This window comes from Vanessa atalanta, chromosome 11 (genome assembly GCF_905147765.1).
Source record: "Vanessa atalanta chromosome 11, ilVanAtal1.2, whole genome shotgun sequence".
In the NCBI taxonomy this organism is placed as follows: domain Eukaryota; kingdom Metazoa; phylum Arthropoda; class Insecta; order Lepidoptera; family Nymphalidae; genus Vanessa; species Vanessa atalanta.
The window spans coordinates 2850963-2875955 of record NC_061881.1 but is presented as its reverse complement, the minus strand read 5'-3'; the positions used below and the strand labels follow the sequence as shown (position 1 = coordinate 2875955).

Genomic DNA, 24993 nt, shown 5'->3' with positions numbered 1-24993 from the left:
AAAACTTGATTTTATCCACCAGCGCGCCAATTTAAAAGAAAATTTTGTTAATTAAAAAGAAAAAAAAAAACATTAAACGAATTAAAAATATTTTTGATCGCACAATGAATATAAACTTAAAAAGTAAATTTAATATAACTCATATAAAGTTCTATTTCAGGAAAAAAAATATGGAAATTAAATATTTGTTTTTGTTAAACTTGATGTACTTAGAGCACCTTATCGCGCTCAAATTCATAAAAACTGAAATCGGAAATAATAAAATACGTACAATGTTATCACTATATTTGTAAAAAAACAAACATTAAATTGATAAAGCAAATCACTATTCAAAACCCCCATCGAATCGGAAACGGAAATCAATTATATTGATGGCCAAATCGTAAAGTAAAACGAAAACATGTACATATATATTTATTAAATATATTCAATACAAGTCTTTTTGTTTTATTCACTATAATTAAACGACATCGAGTTAGATAGTCTTTAACAATTATTTAAAAACTGTAATCGCTATAATGTATTGCCCGAATTAAAAATACTATGAATAGTTTGCCTTGCGGGTGGCAACAAAATCGCACCAGTAGCCAGCCACTAGGCATTGTCATTCTCAACGCTAACAGTTCTCTTTTCCTGATTACCTGTGGAGTGTGTGAGACGTATGTGTAATTTTTTAATCTTATTATATCTTTTGAATCCCAACTTATTAATCAGTTTTGTGTCTTCTCAAGCTGTACTAGTTATAATTCTGTTATTATATAACGTATATTTTATCAATGTGGTTCGTATTCATTCGATTGCAGACAAAACCCCACGGCATGTTTATAAAGTGTTTCGGATCGCCCCATTTGTGGCCAGACCGATGATGTGACTTCTGATCAATTTGTATTGATTTTGTTGCTAGGTCTGCCACAGGCTTCCCAAGATGGGCGCATACAGATATATTCAAGAGTTGTATCGTAAAAAGCTGAGCGATGTTATGCGTTTCCTTTTACGTGTGAGAGTATGGCAATACCGCCAATTAACTCGTATGCACCGCGCTCCCAGGCCAACGAGGCCAGACAAAGCCAGAAGATTAGGATATCGCGCCAAGCAGGGTAAGCACAAGCGACATTGATCAAATGATCTTTACTATTTTCGATTAACTTCTATGAATTTGGTTAAAATAATACCAGTCGCCTTTGTGTATTTTGCCATAATTTTTTTTTCTTTTTTAGGTTATGTTGTCTTCAGAATCCGCGTGCGACGAGGTGGTCGTAAGCGCCCAGTCCCCAAGGGTGCTACTTACGGCAAACCTAAAAGCCACGGAGTAAACCAACTGAAACCTACTCGCAATCTACAATCCATCGCAGAGGTATTTTTGATTTATATACTCGTACATATACTTCATCCATTTTATTTGTTATATTCTATATACTTTAAATTTATCTCCTGTCCACGTGAGTGATATCTTTTTTTAAACTTACCTTTTTATAAACATCAATTGAGCATAAAAAAAATTTTAAACTGCTGATTTACATTTATATTAATTTTTATTAAGATTCATAAATAATAAACAGTTTTTTTTAATTATAGGAACGCGTCGGTCGTCGTTGCGGAGGACTCCGTGTACTCAATTCATACTGGGTGGCTCAAGATTCTTCTTACAAATACTTTGAAGTCATCTTAGTTGATCCCTCACACAAGGTAAAATAGACATGTATAAATGCTATACTTTTAAATTTCAATTTATTATCTTTATTATTTATATGATGAGCAATTTTGTCATGCACCAATCTGAAAGGTTTTGCTGAATACTCACCTACCGTATTATCTGATAATTTTATTTTATCCCAAATTATACAAGTTAATTAAGGCCTTGTAGTAAATATAATATGTATTTCAGGCTATTCGTCGTGATCCTAAGATCAACTGGATAGTAAATGCTGTGCACAAGCACCGTGAAATGCGTGGTCTCACATCAGCAGGCAAGAGCTCCCGTGGTCTTGGAAAGGGTCACCGCTTCTCCCAAACCAAGGGTGGTTCTCGACGTGCTGCCTGGATCAGACGCAACACTCTCCAACTTCGCCGCAAGCGATAAAAACACTTCTGTCATTACTATTGACTTTCTATTTGTGTGTGTCATTCTCAGATGGAAAGCCAGTGGTATTTCAATAAAATAATCCAAAAACAAACTCCTTTTATTGCATTACATTTCACACAATTTTTACAAAAGAATTTAAAAAATGTAAGTGTTATTCATATCACAAGGATCTATGAAGATTTCATGTTTTATGGATTTTTAATAGTTTTTATTTTACAGATTCATCTGAAATGCAACAAAGTTCAGCTTGATTAAAATATTAAAAGGTGAATTTTTGTTATTTTACTTTAGTTTTACTTTGTTTAAATTATTATATTAGCAATACTGGATATATCTTAGACTAAACTAAATGATGATAAAATGCTTTATGAGATGCGCAACCATGATTACCACGCATTATTAACTTCCTTGGATGGCTGATATGTATTTTCTTAACTATTCTTTAATAATTGCTAAAATTCCTATTTATTATGTGTTAATTTTTTTTCTAGGTACTTTCTCAGCCATCACCTGCAGAATATGTACAAAATAAAGGTATATATAATTTTATTTCATTTAGAATATTTAAATTATTATCTTCAGAACATGCGTTAGCTAAAAATTGTGTGTCAAATGTAAGTCACATTAAGCTACAGGCATTTGATAATTGTTCTAAAATGTTGACTGATGATGTTATGAGCACATAAAGGAATGAATTATTTAACAACAGTATGTTATTGATGAACAATTACTTCCAATCAAAATGACTGTTACACTTAATAATTTAATTTTTTAAGTGTTTATAAATTGGATATATTAAATTTCTCGTCTAGGTGAGGTTACTGTTATTTAAATTTTCAATAAACCTCAATCCGGCGAAATACATTTTTTCATTTAAATAAATATAATTTACATGTAATAATTTTCCAGTTTTGTTTGTAATATACAATTTTATTCAGTGAAAAATATTGTTGCATTTCAGGTGCTAAAGACAAAGTCTCAGATATGATGCCCGAATAAAGACCGTCATCACACATTTAGCTGCTTTTGGGGATATCTTATGGCAGCATTCTTTGACAAAGAAGAAGGAAATATAATCTGCCTTGAATTTTGTATAATAGGCATATAAATGAATTCTGAATAAGTTTTTCTATGGAATATGGTGTTTCCATATCAGGAGATTAGTCTTGTACTTACAATGGCTGTCATTTACTAATGTGGTATGAACAACTGTGCCAAATAGTCTTAGGCCAGACCTGGCGCACTAGGAACTATTATATCCCAAGATTAAAAAAGGACGGCTTGGCAAGAAATTTAACATAAATGGTCATGCCAACTTGGTGATTTTGATGCTCGAGACAATTGTTTACTACATACTCGTAATAAGTTACAGTATTTGTGTTTAATAAATGTATATGAGTAATTAAAGTATATATTAAAAAAGGAAAGCTAAGTTGATGTTTTATTTCATCTGTCATTCCACTAACTTATCTCTAAGGGAGAGTATAGTTTTTCGTGTTAAATAATTGATTTAAATCTGTTTTAAAATAAATATTTTTTTATGTATTTGTCAAATTACAATGACTAGATAATTTTCATTCATTTTCTGAATTCAATAATATTTACAAAACTTGTAATATACCGTTTTAGGTATTCCTTCTTATTAGTTTTCTTTCTCAATTTTTATAAAAAAATATCTTACAACTACGTAGTTGAGCTTATTCCCTTACGAGAAAAACCCCTCCCTACAATGTCATAAAGCATGAGATTAACAAGCATCGAAAATGGCGCGCGCTTCCTGTTACTCTTCTCTTAAAGAAAAATGTTACATATCATCATCGAATTTACATAAAAAAGTTTACCACTAACGACTGAAAAGAAATGAATATCTGCTTTCTCTAATGTTTACGTGTAAAATCAGAATGTTAGGAATAAACCTAATTATTTGAAACATACGTAGTAAGATAATCCAATCATTCAAATTAGTTAGCTACTCTTAAAAATATATTATTAATAAATCAAATGTATTAAACATTTTGGCACATCCAAGTTTGCTTTACTATAAAAACATTATTCTTCACCATGGTCTACTCGTTAACAATATTTTTAACGAGTAGACCCTGGTGGACCATTCGTTAAAGATATTTTGTAATTTATCTAAGGCCTTTGATCGTATACAACATGAAATGTTGCTTCATGACCAACGTTTCATGTTGCACACATTATGCCATTAAGACCCTTTTGATAGTCTTGTGTTGTAATCAATTTATGTAAGAAATCTGATTCAGAGGGTCGATGTAATTAGAGAGAGCTCTCCTGGGGCTAGAGTCTCATTTTCTTTCTCGTTTAATTAAAGGACTTAGCTAATAAACCACGAAAGTACTGTTTGCTAATGACATTTTACTAGAACATCATTGGTTAAATAGTAAAAAAAGATAAAACGCATTTTATTCACTTTTCCGAAATCCGAACGTAAAATGTGAAAACCGAATGTACTTTTTAACGAGAAAGCTATGTATTTTCTAGAAACATCATAATTCCTTGGTATAATTATAGATTGTAGCTCCAATTAGACACCCAAATAAATTAAAAAAAAATCTGTTCGCTGATGTAGATCATACGGCTGTTTTTATTTTCACAGTAACAGTTGCATTCTACTTTGGGCTACAGTCGATATTAATAAATCATCGTTACGAAAACACTTCATCTGATACGTTTATTTCGTACCCTAAATTTATTTTTTCATCTTATACTTGATAATGTATACTTTTAAAAAAGTGATAAATTAAATTAGAATTAGGTTACCCTCTGTGCGAATATATTACTTATAAATAATTATGCTCTTTTTTAAATATATTTAAAAAAGAGCATAATAAATAAAAAATAATTATTAAGTATGTACGTTACAAAATAAAAAAAAAACATTTTTGGTTTAAGTTTATTGCATGAACTTAAAAATTAAATAACAATAAAATGTTTCAGCAGAAAATTAATGTACAATATACACGAGAAATCGCGCCAACTATGATGTTTCAGATAACTAAAGTGTGCAGCAGTCACCGTATTTCTTATTAAATACATTAATTTTTAACCTATTTTTATTTACATTCGCTGAACCCAGTTATGATTTTATGCATTTAGATAAATATATTCAATCTATTATAAACAAAAACCGTCGCCAGCATACCAGCATCGGATCATGTCGCGATCATACAAGTTATAATACAAACTGTATTTAGAATACAATTTATATTTTAGAAATTTACAGATTTTGATACAGATGCAATATTTCATCTACGTTTGTTCCAAATGTATGTATATTATTTATAAATAAATGTAATGTAGTCATTTTGTAAAGATAAAATCGTTTTTTTTTAAATTCACAAAACTGAAATAATAATAATGATTAAAGTGATGAGGTAATGATCTAGTCAGATATATACATTAGAATTACATTTTTTATTTCACCATAAAATATGTCTATTATAATATTGATTTACAAATTCACTAATTGATTAAATTACCCTTAGGGTACTACTTATTACTTTACAGATATTAATGGAATTTTTTTTAATAATAATAGCTTGTTTACGTTTTGACCTCAAAAGCAAAAAGGTATAAGTAAATATGTGATATATTTGAATGAATTCAAACAGATAATAATTACTATTTCAGGAATTGTATATCCTACAGTTGCTGAATACTTATTCAGATACTGTCACTAGTATTTTTATGATGGCGATATGATCCATTTTAATTAAATAAATAAGCGGTACAATCATGATTGAGATTATTTGGACGGTAAAAATAAAAAGGTTTTGTGCTTTACATGAATGTATGCTAATTTTTAATAATAATTAAGTATTTTTTATTTATACTCAAGTCAAGGAAGCATAAAATATTATCTGATTAAAACATTTTAAAAATGATGAAAAATATCACACTCTGTAGTGTTATTTTATAGAAAATTGTACCTAATTTATTATTTGGTACTTCCTCTGTTTGACTAAATTATATCTATATTAATTTCACTTTACGCAAGCATTTTATCCAAAATTTTAAAACATTTTTATATTAGAAACTTCGAGAAGATTTTTATGCATTAAATATCTTCACGCAGCAAACTATTTTAGATGTTGCAATACAAGCTAAAATGTTTTATGAGCAAATATACTGTGGTAATATATATATATTTTTTATCATCGATTTAATATTACATAAACCAACCACAGGCTCATGAAATACATTAAAGTTTATAAAAGGCGGTTCAAAAGTAATGTGTACATTTAGATTCGTTTTAGTTATTGGGTAAGGGTTGCGCAGGTCGTCGATCGAAATGGAATGTATCTGATAGATAAAGACCAAAAATTGCAACACTATAGAACACGGTCAATCCAAATAGGGCGACACTGGCACTGGCCGTAAACATGTTGGAATATTCACACCTGCAAATAAAATATTTGTATTATTAGTTTGAATTTTTAAAAAGGTAATGTAAGTAGTAATATTTTTTATAACAAACCTGAAAAACCATACTACGGTGAGCGCGACAGAGACTAGAGTCATAAGGATGTTCTCGAGATCCCACGCGCGTTCCGGCACCGCCGCGGTCTCAGTCACCAGCTCGTGAGTGGCGTTCGTGGATGTCTCTGATAAGTTTTGTTGTTGCTGATAATAAACAAATATTTTTAGGTTTTAGAAAAAGGTTGTATGAGACAGTGCACCATGGCTTGGTGATACAGACTGTCCGTGTTCACACATGCGAGTGCTCACATGTGTGTATGCAAAAAGAACATGTTTTGTGCAGTGACAGATCCAAGGGTGCACCGTGTATTGCCGTGGATCGTGTTTTGCCAACGCGTTACATCGACAATTAATATATTGGCCTTTAGGATGAGTTGGGCGAAACGCGGTCTAAAGCTCCACCACTTCTGTAAGGCCCGAGGGACTAAATGGACTCACCTACACTGTTGAAACCAGATTAGGAAACCATTGCTTTCTTGGAGCTGGCCCTTTCATGGACCGTGAAAGATAAGTGCCTCCGATTTTAATAAAGAGATCCTCAAGTCCAATACCATAATCCGGTCTACGATAAGATTTCCTCCTCATAGCTCTATCCCCGCGAGTGGTTGCGGCTATTGTCAACTAAAAGGCGACTCAGTCGACGGTCCCTACGTATAGAGCGACATGTCAATTAATCACTTCCATTCCTTTATATAGTGCTCAATACGATAATTTTTCAAATATGAATTATTATTTTATAAGAATAATAAGCCGTAATAGACACTCAACTCCGAAATGTTTAGTCAATATCTGTCGTGAAAACGGATATGCATAAAATAAATAAAAACGAATTATATTAGAAGCTAAGCTAAATTAAAAGATTTTTATTTGCACTTTTAACTTGCTTTCCCGTATACTTTTTTTCGTCGATATGTCGCTTTATACGTAGGGGCCGTAGTAGAGTGCATGTGTGTGTCACCTGAGAGGCGACGCGAGGCGATCGCGGCGAGTGGGAGGGATGCACGAGACAGTGCACCACGGCCTGGTGATGCAAGCCGCACGCCCGCAGCGTGGCAGCCTCATCGCCTAGCACGCGACCACGGAAAATGAGTCGAACGCGACGGTCGGCGCACAACTCCGCCGAGAAGTGCCGTCTGCAATATGAACACCAAATTTGTAAGTTTTAAAAGGCTAAGTGTGCGAGCTCACTGGCCCATAAGACACAACTTTCCAAGCCCACTTTTGCGCAAATTTTTTTTTAGACTTATTCTTGTATATTCATTACAATCAATTATATATAATAGTAAATGTAAGTCTACAAATTAAAAAAATATTTTACTGTTTGAAATCCTTTAAAAGTTCATCAAGGCTTCCTTCTACTTCTTTTAACGTGTCATTTAGATATTTAAGCTTAATTAGTATTTTTCTTTCATCGCCAGCACTGTCTATTACATCACTAGATGTCCCGACGGCATTTTCTGTCTCAACATCAGCAATTTCTCGGTCTGTAGAGGATTCTTCTTTTTGACTGGATATTGCTGATTTTGGTTTTGAATTAGAATGTGATTCTGAAAATTAAAAAAAAGACGTTAAGTTAGGTTTGTTAATACATATAGAATTGTAGATACGAAATGTTACCTACATTATTAAAATATTATAAAAAAAATTTTACTGTACCCTGTCCAACCAGTTATTTTGATTATAGATTAGTATATCGATACTACAGTATCAGTTATTGCCAATAATAAAAAAATTGTTTTGCCTTTAGGTAAATATACATAAATTATAATTTTTTTTTGTTTTTGTAAATAATAACATAAGTATCCACTTGTTTGTGGTATCAATTATGTAGTAGAGTGTGCACGTAAATATACTAAATATTAAAACACCGTTTTTTGTGCATAATATTTTATAAAAATGTTAAAAGTCAAATCCCTGTCTTACAGATTAAATCAATTTAGTTAAAGCTCGTCATCCGACGAAAGTTTTGTGTCATAAGACTGAGAATAATAAATTAAGCTTATTTTACTTTATATACATAATTATTGTTTTTATATCCATAAATATAATTTTATTGTTCAATTCTCATTGTACAAAATTCACAATTTAAAACCTATTAGTAAATATAGAAATATATTAGCAAAAACAAAACACATAAGAAAATAGGATGGTTCCATTTACAGATTCTATTAATATTAGAGTGACAACCAGATAATTGGTTAGATAGGATTAATTACAAATAAATAAATTATATCTCCTTTTTTATTATATAATATATATTATGTATTTATTTATGTAAATATTTATTATAGCATATATTTATATTATATATATTTATTGTTATCTGTGTATTGTGTACTATTATATTATGTATGTATTAAATTATGATTTAAAATTACTGTACCCTTCCCATATATGTAAATATTATGATCCTCTGCCCAAAGGTTGCCTGGAAGAGATCGCTACTGAGCGATAAGGCTACCTGTTGCACCTCATGCAACTTTGTGAAGCAATATTGTAATTTTTAGTTTTAAGTTTGGGTGCAATAAAGAATAAATAAATTAAGTGTATGTTTTATTTTTGTAAATATAATTATCTATGCTATTTTGATGAGGCACTTGTGCCCGTATAAACAATGTAATTGCTTATACTGAATGTTTATAAAGCCAATTACCATGTGCAAAGATGATTAGTCATAATTAGAATTACTATTTGTAATAAATACCACTTGATCTTGTAAAAAAGTCACATCCAGTTGTGACATCAGCCTCCATGGCACTGACTATACTGTCCATCTCTCTTATCTGAGCGTTGCTTGCAGGCTCTTGTTCCTCCATGTTATCTGTTTCTTCACTTTGAGTTTCAGAGATGATTTGGTTATTAGGAGGAGCTAAAAACAAAATACAATGAAATAAATACTACAGGATTCCACTATTTTTAAGAGATATTTTCTTATAAAAGTAACCTGTGCCCTTTCTTAAGTTACTTAACGACAATTTCTAAAAAATAAAATAGTTCTTTCAACTAATCTATGTGAAGAAATGCTAATTGTTATGACATAATAAAATGTTTGAACTTTATATGGATAAAAAACGAAAAGCATATTTAATGGAATTTAGTCAATCCCACCAGTTATGAGACCAATCTTCAAGCAAGTTCAATTATCAAATGCACAAAAACTCAATCAGATGAATGAGGTGTAAACAAATAAAGTACTACCAAACAGTAATTGTATACATAAAAGATTACTGTGAATATGTACCTGCACATAAAAACGTCATGTCTATAGAATAAAAAGTCAGTAATGTAATAAATGTAGAAGTGAAGGTGGCGAAAATATTATTTTATATGAAGAGAGAAATGTCATGCCATGGGGACTGTGAGAAAAAAATTCATAGCTCATTATGCATGCTCATTAAAAATTTTAATAATAAATAATATTCCTCGAATACCAATTTTGGAGTCAGTGACACATTTTATAGATCATACAATTTGTAATAAAACTGTGAAGCCGACTCAATTAAAACAAAAACCAGGAGAAGGACACTGGAATTTCCTTGACTAAAATTGTGAGTTGAAATAGGTTTATATTTATTTAATAAGCATGTATGCATTTATAATCTTACAATCAATCCTTCGATAGAAATGTAAACGATTGTTGTTCAACATCGCCATATCTGCATCAACAATGCTGTCCATTTCCTGTAGAGGTATCACTCTATTGTCTCTGCTGTTCTCATTATCAGAACTTGTGTTATTTGCAGCTGTCATTTAAAGAAATAAATATATCAGTTAATTTTTTATATTTCATAATTAAGCCCTATAAAATACTGCAAAATTATTTGCTAAAAATAAGAACAACAGCATTCACAAATATTTACAATATGACATCACTCTAATAACAAAGTATATACCTATAGGTTCTAAAGTTGACGGTGGTGTAGTATTTACTTGGGTATTGGTTATGTTTGATCCTGAAAACACCAAATTTATAAATGTCAAGACAATTTTTTTTAAATTATCATAGAACAAACAAGGCTAAGCAAAATAAGCAACAAACAGAAAGCTAATATTAAATCATGGAACACAGTGGTAACCATGATGCCATTTTATTAAAATAACTAAACAGTACAAATAAATAATATATTAAAATTACAACAAAAACTTAAAAATATTATTACTTTAGAGTGTTTTCTTTAAGAAATATTTCCTTCATAAAATTTTAATCAATTGACCTAGTAAAGATTTTACAAGGTAAAGGAATAACTGAACTCACTCGTTAAAATGCTGACTGTAACAGGGTGATGGGGTCGAGATCTCATCACAAGTACAGTTCTGTATCTATCAGGTCTTGCATTGGTGGACCACCAAGCTAGAGAAGCTACCACCACAACCAACACAACAACCACGAACTGCACCACTTCATCCCCAACACCTTCTATTAAAGACATTCTTCTAAAACAGTAATTAACATATTTAATTCATTCATCTCACTTAAAGGAACTTAATGACGTCTTTATTAGATTGGCATTCTACTATAGATATTAAAAATGAAACCGAGGATAATTTCAATATTTACATTAATATTAAATTATTTGGAAATTACTCAGTGTTTATAAAATGTAATTGCTTAGTAAGATTAATATAAAATGATGAAATAATTAATATTTTGCTACACTTATATATACAGGTTTATTATAGGAAAGATGATTATAATGTTTGTTATAAATTACAATCCCATCAAGGTCATATACATGACAACGAATATACAACAAGTAACAACATATGCACTTACCTCGTTTTGTTGTGTTTATATAGGTGAAGGTACAATCAGTACAAACTACAAAAGTATTCGTTCGAAGCTGTATGAGTTATCGTAAGACATTTCGGAAAGATCTGAAAATAAATTACCTAAATAAGAATAATGGTTTATTGACGAAATATCAAGGTAATTGCAATATGTCACTATCACATAAGAACGCTGGCTGCACATAGGGCTACATTTAATATAATATAACTCACTATATAATAATGAATGCTCTGTGGTATTATATCTATTTATTATTAAAAAGTATAAATTTTTACTCTACAAACTGACAAATCGTATTTTCAATTTTTATTAAATGGCAAACGATAAAATGTCATTAATGATTAAAAAAAAATCTTCTACAATACCTATGGATATTTTTTTGAATGGCAATTATATTATAAAACGATCAACGACAAATTACATTTATCTACATAAATAAACCTAAAATTAATAATTAAAATATACACTCAAAAATATATTTAACTGTTTAATAAGATATTTTCTTCTAAATGCTAAAATGGTAGAAAAAGTATGAAGATATGTATATTTATGTTTAACATAAAAAATGTATTTAGTGTTATTCTATTGGAATTATTAGATAATACATACCTATAAAAAATCAACATTAAGTACTCTGAAGCACATTTAAAAAATATTAAGTGAACTAGAATTACAAATACGTATACATTATTGAAGTTAGTGATAAATTAATTATAGAACCATATAAACTTTGTTTCACTTAAAAAATTGCACATGATAAAATGATAATATATATCATTTGACAAAATAAAATAATATACTTCAGTTAGTACTTTGGAATTTCGTAAAGTTGTATTAAAATCGAAATATTAAAAATTTATCTTTTGGCATTCTACACAGAGAACTTTGACCCTTTATTAATTTCAACTTAAGCAATTATTTATACTACCTTGTATAAATAATGATTCTCTTAGTGAAAATTTAATCTCAATTTACGTATAATTCAGATTGAGGTATCCGAAGTAAGTAAATTTTAGTTGGTAGGCTTATTTGTTAAACTTGTAAAAGCTTACATTCATACTGTTTGTTTATAAAAAACTATTTTTTAGCTGATGCCTGATTCTGTTATCAGAACTTTTCGACTCAAAATAATGATAATGTTATTTTATAAAATATTCTCACAATGCCAAGTGTGCAACTTATATAATTTTTACATTATCGATTTAGACGTATTAACTAATTTGTCTGAAAATTGCATCATCTAAGAATGACAATCATTTGACAACACAACGATTTACGCAGAAAACATGGATAATCTTTGTTCTTTTAATACATTGTAGTTAATTTTATAAGAGCTAATAATCGTACAATAATACATAAGACTCATTTGTAACATATTTGTTATCATACCCTTCATCTTGATTCGGGAAAATTAGTTAAACAGAGAACTTGCAATAAAATTATATGCGTCGAATGGATTTGAATGTTTCACACATCATTTCTGACAATGTGTCAAAAACCCAACAATACCGTTCTCACTCTCTCTTATCACAATTGTTATTAGTTTTGTAGTCGTGCTCTTTCATACCATTAGGATTTAACCTCACACATAACTGTTCTTCTCATCAGATGACCATAAAAATCGAGAAGAACAGTGTTCTAGATAACTAAAGAGGAATATTAAAGTTTTGATTTTAGGAGTATCTTTGAGTTCTTCAAGTAGCTTTGATTTAGTTACAACACATGAAAAGATATTAAAGTGTTTTGCATCCTTAAAAATATTGAACTAAGTGGAGGTTATTATTTTTGTTTCATTTTATTTTTGGTCTTATTATCTGAAAAGTAATAAGACCACCGACTGGTTAATTTTTTGTAATATTACGAGACATAAAAAGTAATATATCCAAAAATAAATATCTTCAAAAGTATTAAGTGATTAACATGAGCTACGCATATACTGAACAAAAAAATAATAATTACTATAACAATTTGCTGAACATAAACTACAATATTACCAAGCAGTTGCATAGCCGAATGAATTATTGCTTCATGCGAAAGGACAAAATAAAGAAGTTTAAGCTAGTTATTACAAGAAGAAATATCAGAATGTAAGTATCTATTAAGAAATATTTCTTATAACAGTTTTATTTTATATTAACATTTAGGTCGCTATACTATTAATTTAATAAAACTGACATGACACATCTAAAAGAATTCTGTGGCTTCGTAAAAATTAATCCTTGAAGTATAGAATTTTGATAAAGAAAGATCAATCAAATTATTTTATTTTATTGCCTAAAAATATTAATATGATAACATTGCATAAATGTCTTAAGAAGCTATATATCTATATAAGCTAACTTCAAGCTTATAATTTATTCCATTCAATGTTATAATATTTTCATTACCATAAGAGACAGTTTTCACTCTTTGGGTAGTAGAAGTTATTATTTCATTAGTAATTTTTTTTTTTATGAGGTGTCATTTTCGGAATGAAATTGATGACTACATTTTTCATCTCCATTCAAGTAGACAATGATATTAACACTAGCTTATTCCAAATATTTTCTGATCAAGTTATCTTTGTTTAAAACTTTTTGACAAAATATTATTTCTTCATTGCTATTCTTATTCTCCCTTTGAATAATTTAATATTACTAATAAATATTTTAAAACATAAATAAAACTACATAAACTACTTTTAGTACCAATAATATGGATTAATTTAAATATACTTATATTTTAACTGTTATTGTTTATTACATTCAAGATAATATAGCAATTTGTGTAGTAGTGCATTCACCTGATTTGGTTTTATTTAATAAATATTAACAAGCGTTTAAGATTGGATAAAATATAAAGGCTGTATGTGTATGTATATACATGGGTTTAAATGATATTAAAAAAAAATAATAAGTTAAGATTTTTTATGTGTTTTGGCAGTCATTGTTTGATAAATAGTAGGAAAATTATGTGAACTTTTATTGTATATTGCTTGAATAGTTTTTTATTATTTATTTATTAATTAATATAATAATATTAATTAATTATTGATTTGATACCAGGTTGTACCTTTAAAACTTTCCATATTTATTTTTGAATCCACATTAATTGTTTTTTTTTATAAGTATATCAATACAAAGCAAAGCATTAATTCTGCAATGATAAAATTAAATGTAGTTTTTAAATAAAAAATAATAGGATAATTTACACTTTATAAGAGTGGTATGGCATGTTGCTTAACTGTGAGCAGTTGGTTGTTTTTTCTGTGACTCATTGCTATAAATATATTCATTTGACACTTACCACCATTTTGAAGAATATCTGCACTTTGGAACTAGAACATACTATGATTAAATACTGGCTTTGATATAGTAATATATAAAAATGTACTAGATTATTCCTTTTTAAAATTATATTGATATTTACAACAATACATATAATTCTGAGTCACTTTCTTATCTCACATTGGTCTACTACATGTCTCTGAAACCTTCGGATTCCGAGATTTCGGATTTAAATCTCAGATCTGCAAATAAACAGTCAAGATTTGTAATGTCAGATGTTTGCAGGATTATTGGCAGATCTGAGATTTGAAGTATTATTATAATGGAATTAGATATGTAGCAATGTTACACTTATTTACAATCCCCTGGAACTCCGGATTATCTCCTCATTAGACAGCATCACATTATTGATGGTGGAATTGGTCAATTTTTTTTTTAATTAATGCATTCCAAACTTCAAATGGTTTACAGTCCATAGCGGAACTCTGAAATTCACCTCATGTCTCTATTATCAGAACAGTTAGATGGTTCAACATTATATTGTTGTCATCTTAATTTATATAAACATTACTTACTTGCAATGTTCCAAATTAAAAGCAGCTTAAAATCGACTTCCTATGTAAAAAACTGCATACAAATTTTGCATGTGAAACTTTTAACAGTGTTATCCCTCCCAACAGTACACGTTAAGCCAGCGTCTGCGTCACAAACAAAACACCGTTTATACGTTGGCGTATAATTCATTCGACATTGACCATTTGATAAGAACGATTGTAGAAAATACTTATTGTAGCCGCCACAACTTACCTACTTATTTCTACAGAACGTCCATATTATCTAAATGAGACTAAATCTCAATTAGGTAAAAGCCTATAAATGTCCCACTACTAGGTTAAGTTCCCAACTCCTCTTAAAGAGCAGTTTAAGTTATGGTTTCCGTAGATCATTTCCGTTTTATTAATTACCAACTAGCGATCTGCCCCGGCTTCACATGGGTGCAATGCTGATACTAAATATACAACAGAATGTTTTACAACATTCACAGCTTTTTTGTGATAAGATAATACAAACCACTATGTCCCTGCATTTTAAATCTGTAATGTCTTTGAAAATATTCAATTAAATTACATGCTGTAAAAGGCCATATTGATCTATATTAAATGCACAATATATTTAAGGTACTTAATTGGATAAGGATTAATGCTGGTTTGCTTAAAATCGCTTCGAAAATAAGCAAAATTGTTATTATATCAATTTTTCTCGTAAAAAGTAAATAATAAAAAATGGTTATTGTGGGTTATCCCTACACTGGACTTTTTTGAAGACCTCATTAAGGTGTACAATACTGTACTACATTATTTTGATCTGTCTCGTTGGGTTCCGCCAGCGTTTGAAATGTACGCGTAAAAATGTGTTTATTTACGACATCAATTTAAAACCTCTAAAATAATCAGTGTTTCTCTACTACATGCATCTGTGCTATCTATCTATTAAAAACCCTATGTGTGCCTACCTTTTTTATGGTAAAAGATATGTATAGGTACCTCTGTTGTCTCGTAACTGTGATCAGAATAAAAGACCAGAATGATATATGATGCGTATGGCAGTGAGTGATGGGATCCTTTGAAGTGTGCGCAAATCGCAACTGGACCATCAGACTTCGGTGCTTACCGTCAAAGACAAAATCTGCCAAACATTCGTTTGCCTATGTTATATTCGTTTTGGCTCGGAAAGCTGGTCCAACGCTTATAGAGACGGTGGTGTTGGTAGTTGTGGTGTTTTCACAAATATTTTTTATTTATGAAGAACCGGTCTTTTTTTTATAAAATAAAAATATTTTTGAATAAAGTAACGTTTTACTGTACTGATAATTGATAAAAATAAGATAAAATCATAGATACAACGTCAATGTGATAATAATATTAACAGTCTCGTACAATCTGTGAATATAACAATGTTATCGCAATGACTTTGCAAAATGTCGATGGCGTAGTGCCGACAGAGGCCATGAAGGGTGATGGCAATGCTATGTACTCTGTCTCCCATCCAGCTTAGATTAGAGTTCATTTTTATGGTTTCATATACGCTGGAAACCTTATAATCTTTTTTTTTTATTCAACGCGTATTTTCTTCAAATGGAAACTTTCTTCAAATGTAATATAATTCCTGGAAAAAATAAATAGAATAATATGTATTGAGGTTTACTATACATCATAAAATTTATTAATTATCTGTAATTACAAGGTTTTGGACAGACAGTTTATAACACGTGTACTCCGAATTGCCTTCGAATACTGCATTTTTTAAAATATAATTAATAAATAATATTTTTCCATTATAGTTGCTTCTGGGACTTCATTCTTATGTTCAAGGTCATTTAAGACGCGCTATTGTAATCTAGTAATTGCATAGTTCCCTTATTTTGTTTGTACAACTATTAAGTCATAATTGCCTTGTATAATGACATTGCCATTGCAATTATGTCATGAATGTTTTGTACAGATACATATATAACGTGTTTTATACCTGGTACGTGGTTTTTTTTTTTACATTTATATATTCCTATTTTGTTCACGCTTCGGATTGCAATAGTTCCCTGGCATCATTGATTTATGATAAAAAAACAGAACACAAATATAAATTTGAGGTCGTTCAACTAAAAGCTAGTATGAATCATCATATGAACATAATAGCAAATATTATACGTATGTTTATCTAAAAGCTTACCAAGTCGTGTTTTAATTCATAAGTTCTATGTAAAAGGGGCTTTTAAATCGAAAGGTATGAACTGTCTGATAAAGACTTGGCAGATTATCTCCTCCATTGGAATGCTCGTTTGATGTTTGACTGAGCGGTTGAAGCGCTTACATGCTCGATTGATATATGCACTTATAAAAAAACATACAACACCCATAGATTTTCATGAACTAGTTTTTATACTCTCGTGGAAGCTAAGGTTCTGTTCTGTATATTCCGAATTAAATATATGAACTTAAGAAAAAAGGGTAGGTAGTCAAATTTAAGGATGTAATCGCGGTTAAATCGTGAAAAATGTAGTTACATTTTATGTCTGAGGCTGAACTTGTAAAAATTAAATTATGTTAATTATAGAATAGTATAGCTACCGCCTCCCAAAATCTTGCAATATCAACCATATAGCACAATTTTAGAACACAATATACTTTTGTATTTAAATAATCCGAAATATTTGTAACAATAGTTTATGTTCTCTTAAAATGTGTGCTTTTTGTAGTTTCTGATACATGTTTTAGAACTTCAATTATATTACTTTTAATTACATGCGGTAATTATTGTTATAATAATAATGATATTATTGTTGGCTAAAACAATGCATATATATTATAAATATTATTTATAAAAATTAAATTATCGAAATTACGACGGCGTGGCAGACGGATATGACGTAAGTTCGACAAAAATGAGGATCAACTACCTACGTTATTCTAAAACAATATTTTTTTTTATATGTATAAGCGTTTGAAATAGAATTACGTCAGTGGATGAATTTAAAAGTTCACAATATAAAGAAGACAATAAAACAGGAAGATTTTTTCAGAAAATATTATGCATTTAATAAATAACGTTAATTATGTAGTAACAGATGATTAAATAATATTTTTGTATGTCGTGATTGTAGCTATGATTAATCGTTGATAAAAATATTATTATATACTGGATTAATCCTCTGTACTTTAAAGTTATGGGATAATTTTAGTTTCCTTTATTTTTTAACTATTATTAATTATTTGGGTTTAAGTAATTTGTTTTATTTTTTTTAAATTTCGTCCATCGTTTTATAATTGGTCTTCCTTGAAATATAGTTTTGTTTATCTCTTAAAACAAACGAAAAAATATTTTTTAACGAAGACAAAATTATCAGGTGATTCATAAAGAAACATTAGCTTCGTGTATTTTGTTATGTTATGTAGATGGCAGATTTGAACAGTGTAAAACCCCAGTGAAAATCCCCCACCGACCTACTTGATCGAACTCGTTGTTTGCGAGAAACAACTAAATACAAGTATAAAAGTTGTATAGCAGTGAGAAAACGCGATGGTCTCGTGACTCGTTCTCCATTGGCCAATGTAATTGACGTCATATAAAAAGACCAATCGTAGACTAGCCAAGATATTTTTAGAACGTGAACACGACAGTGGGGATTAAGGAAAATTGTTGCGGTGCTTTGGGCCTTTATGTTGCACAATGTTTTTGGCTCTCTCATAGAGCGATTGTGTATTTTAAAAAGTGATTGAAATACTTATTATTATCAAAAGTTCACGGTTGTCATTGCATTTGACAAAGTTTCCATTGCTTGCTGCTCTTACAGCGTTTACAGTTACTTAATTTCACTAATTTAAAATAAAAGTAATTAGTTACTTTTGTGCATCTTGGTGCCTACAAAAATATACTTTTTGTAAGGTGAGTTAAAAATATATTTTAATAAATATAATATGATATAAGTAATTTTATTATTAAGTTATACATATTTCACCTATTTAGTTTCTGGTCAACTATAAACTATATAAAAAAATTAAATCTAACATTCTTAATTGGATACACGCGAGCATGTTTAGACCTGCTCACTCACGTTGTGTTGTTGCATGAATACCTGTGGACTGTGGTTTTAAGATAGTTCTCGAATGTTTCAGACTTAAAAAAAAAGTAATAATATTTGATTATTTCGAATTGTACGCATTGAAAAGTAAAAAAATATATTCGCTTGAATTTTATTTCGAATTAAGTATTTTTATCTTATTGCGTAAGAAATAAATTTATTCTTGGGAAAATTTTAATGACCTATTAAATTCTCATTAGTGACTCTAAATGTCGAATAAAAAGTAGTGTTGGTTTCCGTAGTTCGATTTTTCTTACACGAATCTTAATAATATTAGATAAAAATGCCAAAGTTTGGATTGATGAATGTGAATTGATGGTAAACTCAATCACGTCTGAACGGATATGAATGAAATTTGGTACAGATATAGATTATAGTCTGGAATATCACATAGGTTAGTTACAAACCGATTCACCCCCCACCCTACCTCTCCTTTTACGCGAGTGTAGTCGCGGCCGGAAACTAGTATATTGTAAATGTCTGTTTACGTCAATGGTGACCTTGTTGTTCGGTGGACTTTTTAGTAAATGTGAAAGTATTCCTTGTAAATTACAGACAGGAAAGATATGTTTATTACAGATATATTTAATGTCTTTACGGAATCTCTATACCGTCACCTATTTCTTATATTAAATATCAAAATGGTCATTTCGTCCAGAAAAATGACAGAAACACAATTATTCTAATGATAGCATAATTAGGTATGTAAATGTAGAAATAGTATAATCACTGTAATGTTTGATAAATGTTATACTCTCAATTATGATGTTCTAGAAGTTTTTCGTTGAATCTACTTTTAATATATATATATATATATATTTCTATATTTGTAATATGTACAACACGTAAAGATAACGATAAAAGTGGTATCAATCAATAAGTATAGGCGGGTCATCATGACTCTTCAAGGTCAGTTTAACTCTACAAGTTGCTATAGCTTGATAATTTATATATATCAAGATTGCATAGCCTTAATATTATTTTATATGATATTATAAAAATCAATAAATAAATACTTTTATTGAAGTTAAAATTACTCTGTTGTTAATGACAGCGTGCTATCGGGCCTTTTGTTATATTATGGCTTCGGTAAACCTTCGACTTACGTATTCCATGCAATTTGCTAATAGCTCAGTTCTATTTTATACTGCGGGCAGTTCTTGATTGATGTATCATTATTAATAATACATAAAAAAATAAAAAATAAACTACTTATGTCCTCATTAATTTTAATTCCAAAGTTCCATTAACAGCCTCATCATCGTTCAAAATACCATATTTTCGCAATCAATCATGTATTAGGAATTACAAATTAAAATGTCATACTATATATATATGTAAGTATGTATGTATGTATGTATGTGTGTATATCAATTCTATGAATTATAATGAATTTCTTATCTATTGTTGCAGGCCTATCGCTGTGACAGTTTCTTGTCTGGGAGCCTAGAGGGTTAAAATTTCTTTAGGGACTCAAGAAGAGTTCAATAAAGTAAGTATTGCCGCGTAGCGGTTTTGTTTCCCTAATTATTTTTTTGTTACAGAACTGCAAGATCACAACGAAGAGAATTTTTCTCCAGAAAATATATATTGTTTCTAATTATTGAATACCTTTGTTTTGTAGTTGTATCAGGGATCATTTTAAATAAATAATTTTGTACGATTGAGATGGACATAATAAATATGATAATTGTTGTAGGATTCTAAACACCTTTTTTTTCATCTTATTACAGCAATTTAGACGGTATTTAAATATCAAGATTTATTTGCTAATCGCGTCTTTATTCCTTTTATAATTTGGCTAATTAGTACGTAAAGCAAGAAAAATATTCATAATAAACTTTGGGTACATAAACGCATCTATAAAGAGTTCTCGGTCATCTTGCGATATTGTAATACAAGTAATATGCGTTTAAACAACAATTATAAGGCAAGATTATTAAATTGTATTAATCAAAAAAGTGTAGTATTTTATATTCAATATTTAGTTACGGTGGCATCGAATTTATTATTTAGGATCTCATAACATAGAATCTTCAAATTTTCATTTCCTTTCCAAATCAACTAACAAATACACAACATGACACCAGATTTCCTTCATTACAATTTACACTTTTTTCAATTATTCTTCGGTTTAAAACAATATTTTATCCTTAAAGGCGGTTGAGCAAAAATAACAATCCATCTTATATATAGTTCGACAAAGAATTGCAACCATGGCTCGAAAACTTTTCTTTTCTAGTCGGTTACATGACTTTGTGAGTTAGTTTTATTTTTTACAATCATAAATTTGGTAAATTGAAATTAAATTGGAACTATTTAAATTAATGTTTTGGAAACGCAAATTAATTAGAAAAGCGCGTGGTATGTTTCGTGGTTCATATATATATTTTAAATTATATTTATGCTTTAACAGTTCCTTACAATGTCATGTAAACGATATTCTATATATCTATTTGTGGGTCCTTTACATGTGCACGGAGTCAGTGTTCGAATCTTAAAACTGATTCTTTAATTTAAAATCTTTGAATATTTTATCCTTGCATATGTAAAAATAAAAATAATAATATTACATTCAGACATCTAAACATTCCCACGGTCCTATCATGCTTTTATGATCCACCCTTTTTCCTTACCTATGCTTCATAAAAATATATACATTATGTTACGTCGTATCATTTCTGTTTGTAGTTCTATTCAAAATGGTTGCTCAAAAGATCACCGTCAGTCCGTGTCGAGGAGACGATAACGGAAATAAGTTCGAACAAAATACCGAAAGACATGGTTTTTTCGCAAACGAGTGTCAATACTCAACGTCCTTTGAAAGTGGTAGAAATAAATCGCTTAAAGTCCGAAAAGAATCAACAGGTGAACGGTCTAACCGGAGTAATTACCGGCGGAACTACAAAGTTAACGTCATCATCGCCCGTGGCTACAACCAGCTTTTCCGAGGTAAGGAGGTGTCTTCGAGTCCGTGAGTACATATCATAATTTTATTTTTAAGTTCTATAATAAGTTCTTTTAAATTATTTTTAGTTATCTAATTTTTGTAAACATAATCTAATATGTAATCTTAAATTTCAGGACTATCTGAAAGCGGAGCCGATATTCGAGAATACGATGTTTCACGATTCGGACTGCGAGTTCTTCCAAGATTTGGTAGAATGGTGCGCCACGCCAGCCGCCGAGGAAGAAAAAATACAGTCCACTGGTAAGTAGTAAAATAAACTATAGAAAAAAAAAATGTTACGTCTAGCAAAAACAACTTATTGTAATCATATTTCTTATTAACAGATTCTCTAAACAAACCAGAAACAAGGGCACACAAAACCAACACACCATACACGCCCATCTCACCGCAAGGTTGGGATGTATTCGACGCTAACTCGCCGTCTGCCCAAACGATTAATCAAACACCCAGCTATCCTGTGTCACCTAACGTGGATGGGTTGGCAGAGTTTAACACAGATTTTTTCAATAATTCAAGTATAGCAAACGATAATAAAATACCATTCCAAGAGCAATTTGTAGACATTAATACATTGCCAGTGGTAATAGGTGATTTAGCGTCCGAAGTAATCGCTGACATGAATCCGTGGCAAGCAACGGAGTCTGCTTGGCAGGATATACACGACATAGATTACACTAAATCAATATCAGACACACATAACACAATGCCCTTCATCCACCAAGATGACTCACTGGACATGAAATTTGTATCGGTTACACCACAAGAGGTGGAAAATAACAACATAATAATATCAGAGTACATAATCAACAAGGAAAGGGATGTGGAGACTAATGAACCAGACCTGCTTGCTCGGCCAGAGAGGCGTGGGGTGGGGCTCTCTGTAGATGTGGCTGCACACACAAAGACATGGCCTGAAGATATGGATATTATAAGTACACCAGAAGTTCTCAGTTTTGTTGAACAGCTGGAGCAAGAGAAATGCATACTTCCAAGCTCGGTAAGCTAGCTTTTAATTTTTATATATTTTGTTTGTTTCTTTAACGCATTTTTTTAAATTTCAATAATTTTATTATTATAGACTACTGCATTGACATCCGAGATCGATATCTACGCAGAAAGCGCAAAAATAGAAGAATCTCCAATCCCAGCAGACTATGAACCTATAACTCCTAAAAGTGAACCTATAGTTGATTCAGAAGAAGATATCACATCTAATCCAAAAAAGCGGCGTCGCCATGACAGTGAAGATTCAGATGAAACTTATACTCCGTATACTGAACAATCACCTAGAAAATACAGAAAGCGAAAGCCTAGTATACCTATAAAGGAAATGATAAAAGCACTGGAAGGTGCACAGCAGCCAACAAAAACTCGAAGAGGTAGACCTCCAAAAAGGAGAGAGAGTACACTGTCTACTGTAAGTGATAACTCATCAGTATCTACTCATGAGATGAAGTACAGAGAATTGAGAGATAAGAATAATGAAGCCTCAAAAAGATCTAGAATGAATAGAAAAATCAAAGAGCTACAAATGGAACAGTTAGCTGATGAACTAGAAGAGAGAAATAAGATACTAAAAGTTCGAGCAGATCTTCTAGAAGACATGACTAAGAAGTTGAGGGACGCGCTCATGACAGCTGTGTCACAGAAAAAAGTAGGATAAGACTATTAAAATTGGTGCATAGCACTATTTTATACATTCAAATCTATGTGAATAGATTTAAAACATAGTTTTGGGGGCTATAACTATAATTACTTTATTTGAAACATATTGTATAGATAGCCCAATTGGCCATAACATGAGCATTACAAATTTGCTCTTATGTATCTCGGATTTGACAAATATAATTTTACTTATTTGACTTGACTATTATGATGTATTAGATTTAAGCATTCATTTTATAAAGAAAACTATTGATACATTTGGAATATATTTTACAGAAGATTCTTAAGTTAACAAACTTATGTCATATTATCTTAGTCTTTCGATGCTGTTACGATGCTCGAAGTTAATGTTTAAAAAAAAAACTTCATCTATAATGTAGAACTCATTTGTTAGTTTATTAAATTATATGTGATGTTCAGTTAAATGAAGCAAATAGATTTATTGTTTTTATTGTATTTGGAATAAATGATTTCATTTTGTTAAAAATTGTTTTATTTCAAAATAAGTACACAATAAAAAACATTACTTAATTTTTCTTGTAATAGAGGAAAAGTTGAAGCTGGCGGCCACTATTTAGAGTGGGTCCAGGCCCTGTGCGTTCATTAAAACTTTTTGATTTTGCCGCTGCCAGCTTTAACTTCACGTAATAGAGTTGATATAACTATTTTTTTTTATTATCGTAATTTTTCACTTACGCAATTTCATTTATAAAAAGCACTTGATCACTTTAAATACGAAAAACATAGAATGTAAACAATATACACACGCGAAGATGAAGAAATATTTTTGTTTGTTAATAAGTTAATGTTTTTCTTATGATAAATATATCTTCATTCTATTTCAAAATTGATAATTTGACTCATTTTTAATTTTTAGTTTCATAAGTCGTTTACGATGTAAACGTTTTAAAAATTGTATTATTGTAATAAATCAATAATTTACGAGACCGGTTGTCAATTATGTCAACTGTCAAGGAGGAATCGGGTCTATAGAGTATAGATTCTCTTATGTTGGTCCAAACTGTAGAGGTAAGAAGTACATATCTTTGTATATCAAAATTGTTAAATTTGGATGACGCT

At 30.1% G+C, this 24993-nt stretch overlaps 3 protein-coding genes across 6 annotated transcripts; 2 read left to right on the top strand and 1 right to left on the bottom strand.

Annotated features, from left to right (window-relative positions):
• Positions 1–559: 559 nt before the first annotated feature.
• Positions 560–15793, top strand: LOC125067273 (60S ribosomal protein L15). 3 transcript variants are annotated; one of them, XM_047675763.1, is made up of 5 exons: positions 560–659; positions 905–1097; positions 1218–1354; positions 1576–1686; positions 1886–2130. In XM_047675763.1, exons 2-5 carry the CDS (start codon positions 926–928, stop codon positions 2078–2080), a joined length of 615 nt encoding a protein of 204 aa, XP_047531719.1. In that variant the 5' UTR covers positions 560–659; positions 905–925; the 3' UTR covers positions 2081–2130. The 3 variants fall into 3 exon arrangements, with proteins under 3 accessions (XP_047531719.1, XP_047531720.1, XP_047531718.1); XM_047675764.1 differs by lacking the exon at positions 560–659 and adding an exon at positions 15782–15793 and having other exon boundaries at positions 824–1097; positions 1886–2090; XM_047675762.1 differs by lacking the exon at positions 560–659 and having other exon boundaries at positions 824–1097.
• On the bottom strand, positions 4994–11705 carry LOC125067272 (transmembrane and ubiquitin-like domain-containing protein 1). Its single transcript, XM_047675761.1, has 10 exons — positions 11588–11705; positions 11361–11461; positions 10842–11020; positions 10480–10539; positions 10192–10329; positions 9291–9455; positions 7905–8133; positions 7545–7719; positions 6585–6730; positions 4994–6507 (listed from the first exon to the last, which is right to left on the bottom strand). The coding sequence occupies exons 3-10, from the start codon at positions 11014–11016 to the stop codon at positions 6360–6362; spliced, it is 1236 nt and encodes a 411-aa protein (XP_047531717.1). The 5' UTR covers positions 11017–11020; positions 11361–11461; positions 11588–11705; the 3' UTR covers positions 4994–6359.
• Positions 12962–24400, top strand: LOC125067271. 2 transcript variants are annotated; one of them, XM_047675760.1, is made up of 6 exons: positions 12962–13462; positions 20691–20769; positions 21969–22229; positions 22362–22488; positions 22572–23245; positions 23327–24400. In XM_047675760.1, the coding sequence occupies exons 3-6, from the start codon at positions 22059–22061 to the stop codon at positions 23909–23911; spliced, it is 1557 nt and encodes a 518-aa protein (XP_047531716.1). In that variant the 5' UTR covers positions 12962–13462; positions 20691–20769; positions 21969–22058; the 3' UTR covers positions 23912–24400. The 2 variants fall into 2 exon arrangements, with proteins under 2 accessions (XP_047531716.1, XP_047531715.1); XM_047675759.1 differs by lacking the exon at positions 12962–13462 and adding an exon at positions 18858–19081.
• Positions 24401–24993: the final 593 nt, after the last annotated feature.

What these genes read in the sequence shown, in the direction of transcription:
- LOC125067273 (XM_047675764.1), top strand. Translation starts at nt 926, where the DNA reads ATGGGCGCATACAGATATATTCAAGAGTTGTATCGTAAAAAGCTGAGC. An exon ending in AGGATATCGCGCCAAGCAGG is followed by an intron (nt 1,098 to 1,217) that starts GTAAGCACAAGC and finishes TTTCTTTTTTAG; the next exon opens with GTTATGTTGTCTTCAGAATC. An exon ending in ATCTACAATCCATCGCAGAG is followed by an intron (nt 1,355 to 1,575) that starts GTATTTTTGATT and finishes TTTTAATTATAG; the next exon opens with GAACGCGTCGGTCGTCGTTG.
- LOC125067272 (XM_047675761.1), bottom strand. Translation starts at nt 11,016, where the DNA reads ATGTCTTTAATAGAAGGTGTTGGGGATGAAGTGGTGCAGTTCGTGGTT. An exon ending in GTCAACTTTAGAACCTATAG is followed by an intron (nt 10,330 to 10,479) that starts GTATATACTTTG and finishes TTTAAATGACAG; the next exon opens with CTGCAAATAACACAAGTTCT. An exon ending in CTTTTTTACAAGATCAAGTG is followed by an intron (nt 8,134 to 9,290) that starts GTATTTATTACA and finishes TTTAATTTTCAG; the next exon opens with AATCACATTCTAATTCAAAA.
- LOC125067271 (XM_047675760.1), top strand. Translation starts at nt 22,059, where the DNA reads ATGGTTTTTTCGCAAACGAGTGTCAATACTCAACGTCCTTTGAAAGTG. An exon ending in CTACAACCAGCTTTTCCGAG is followed by an intron (nt 22,230 to 22,361) that starts GTAAGGAGGTGT and finishes CTTAAATTTCAG; the next exon opens with GACTATCTGAAAGCGGAGCC. An exon ending in AGAAAAAATACAGTCCACTG is followed by an intron (nt 22,489 to 22,571) that starts GTAAGTAGTAAA and finishes TCTTATTAACAG; the next exon opens with ATTCTCTAAACAAACCAGAA.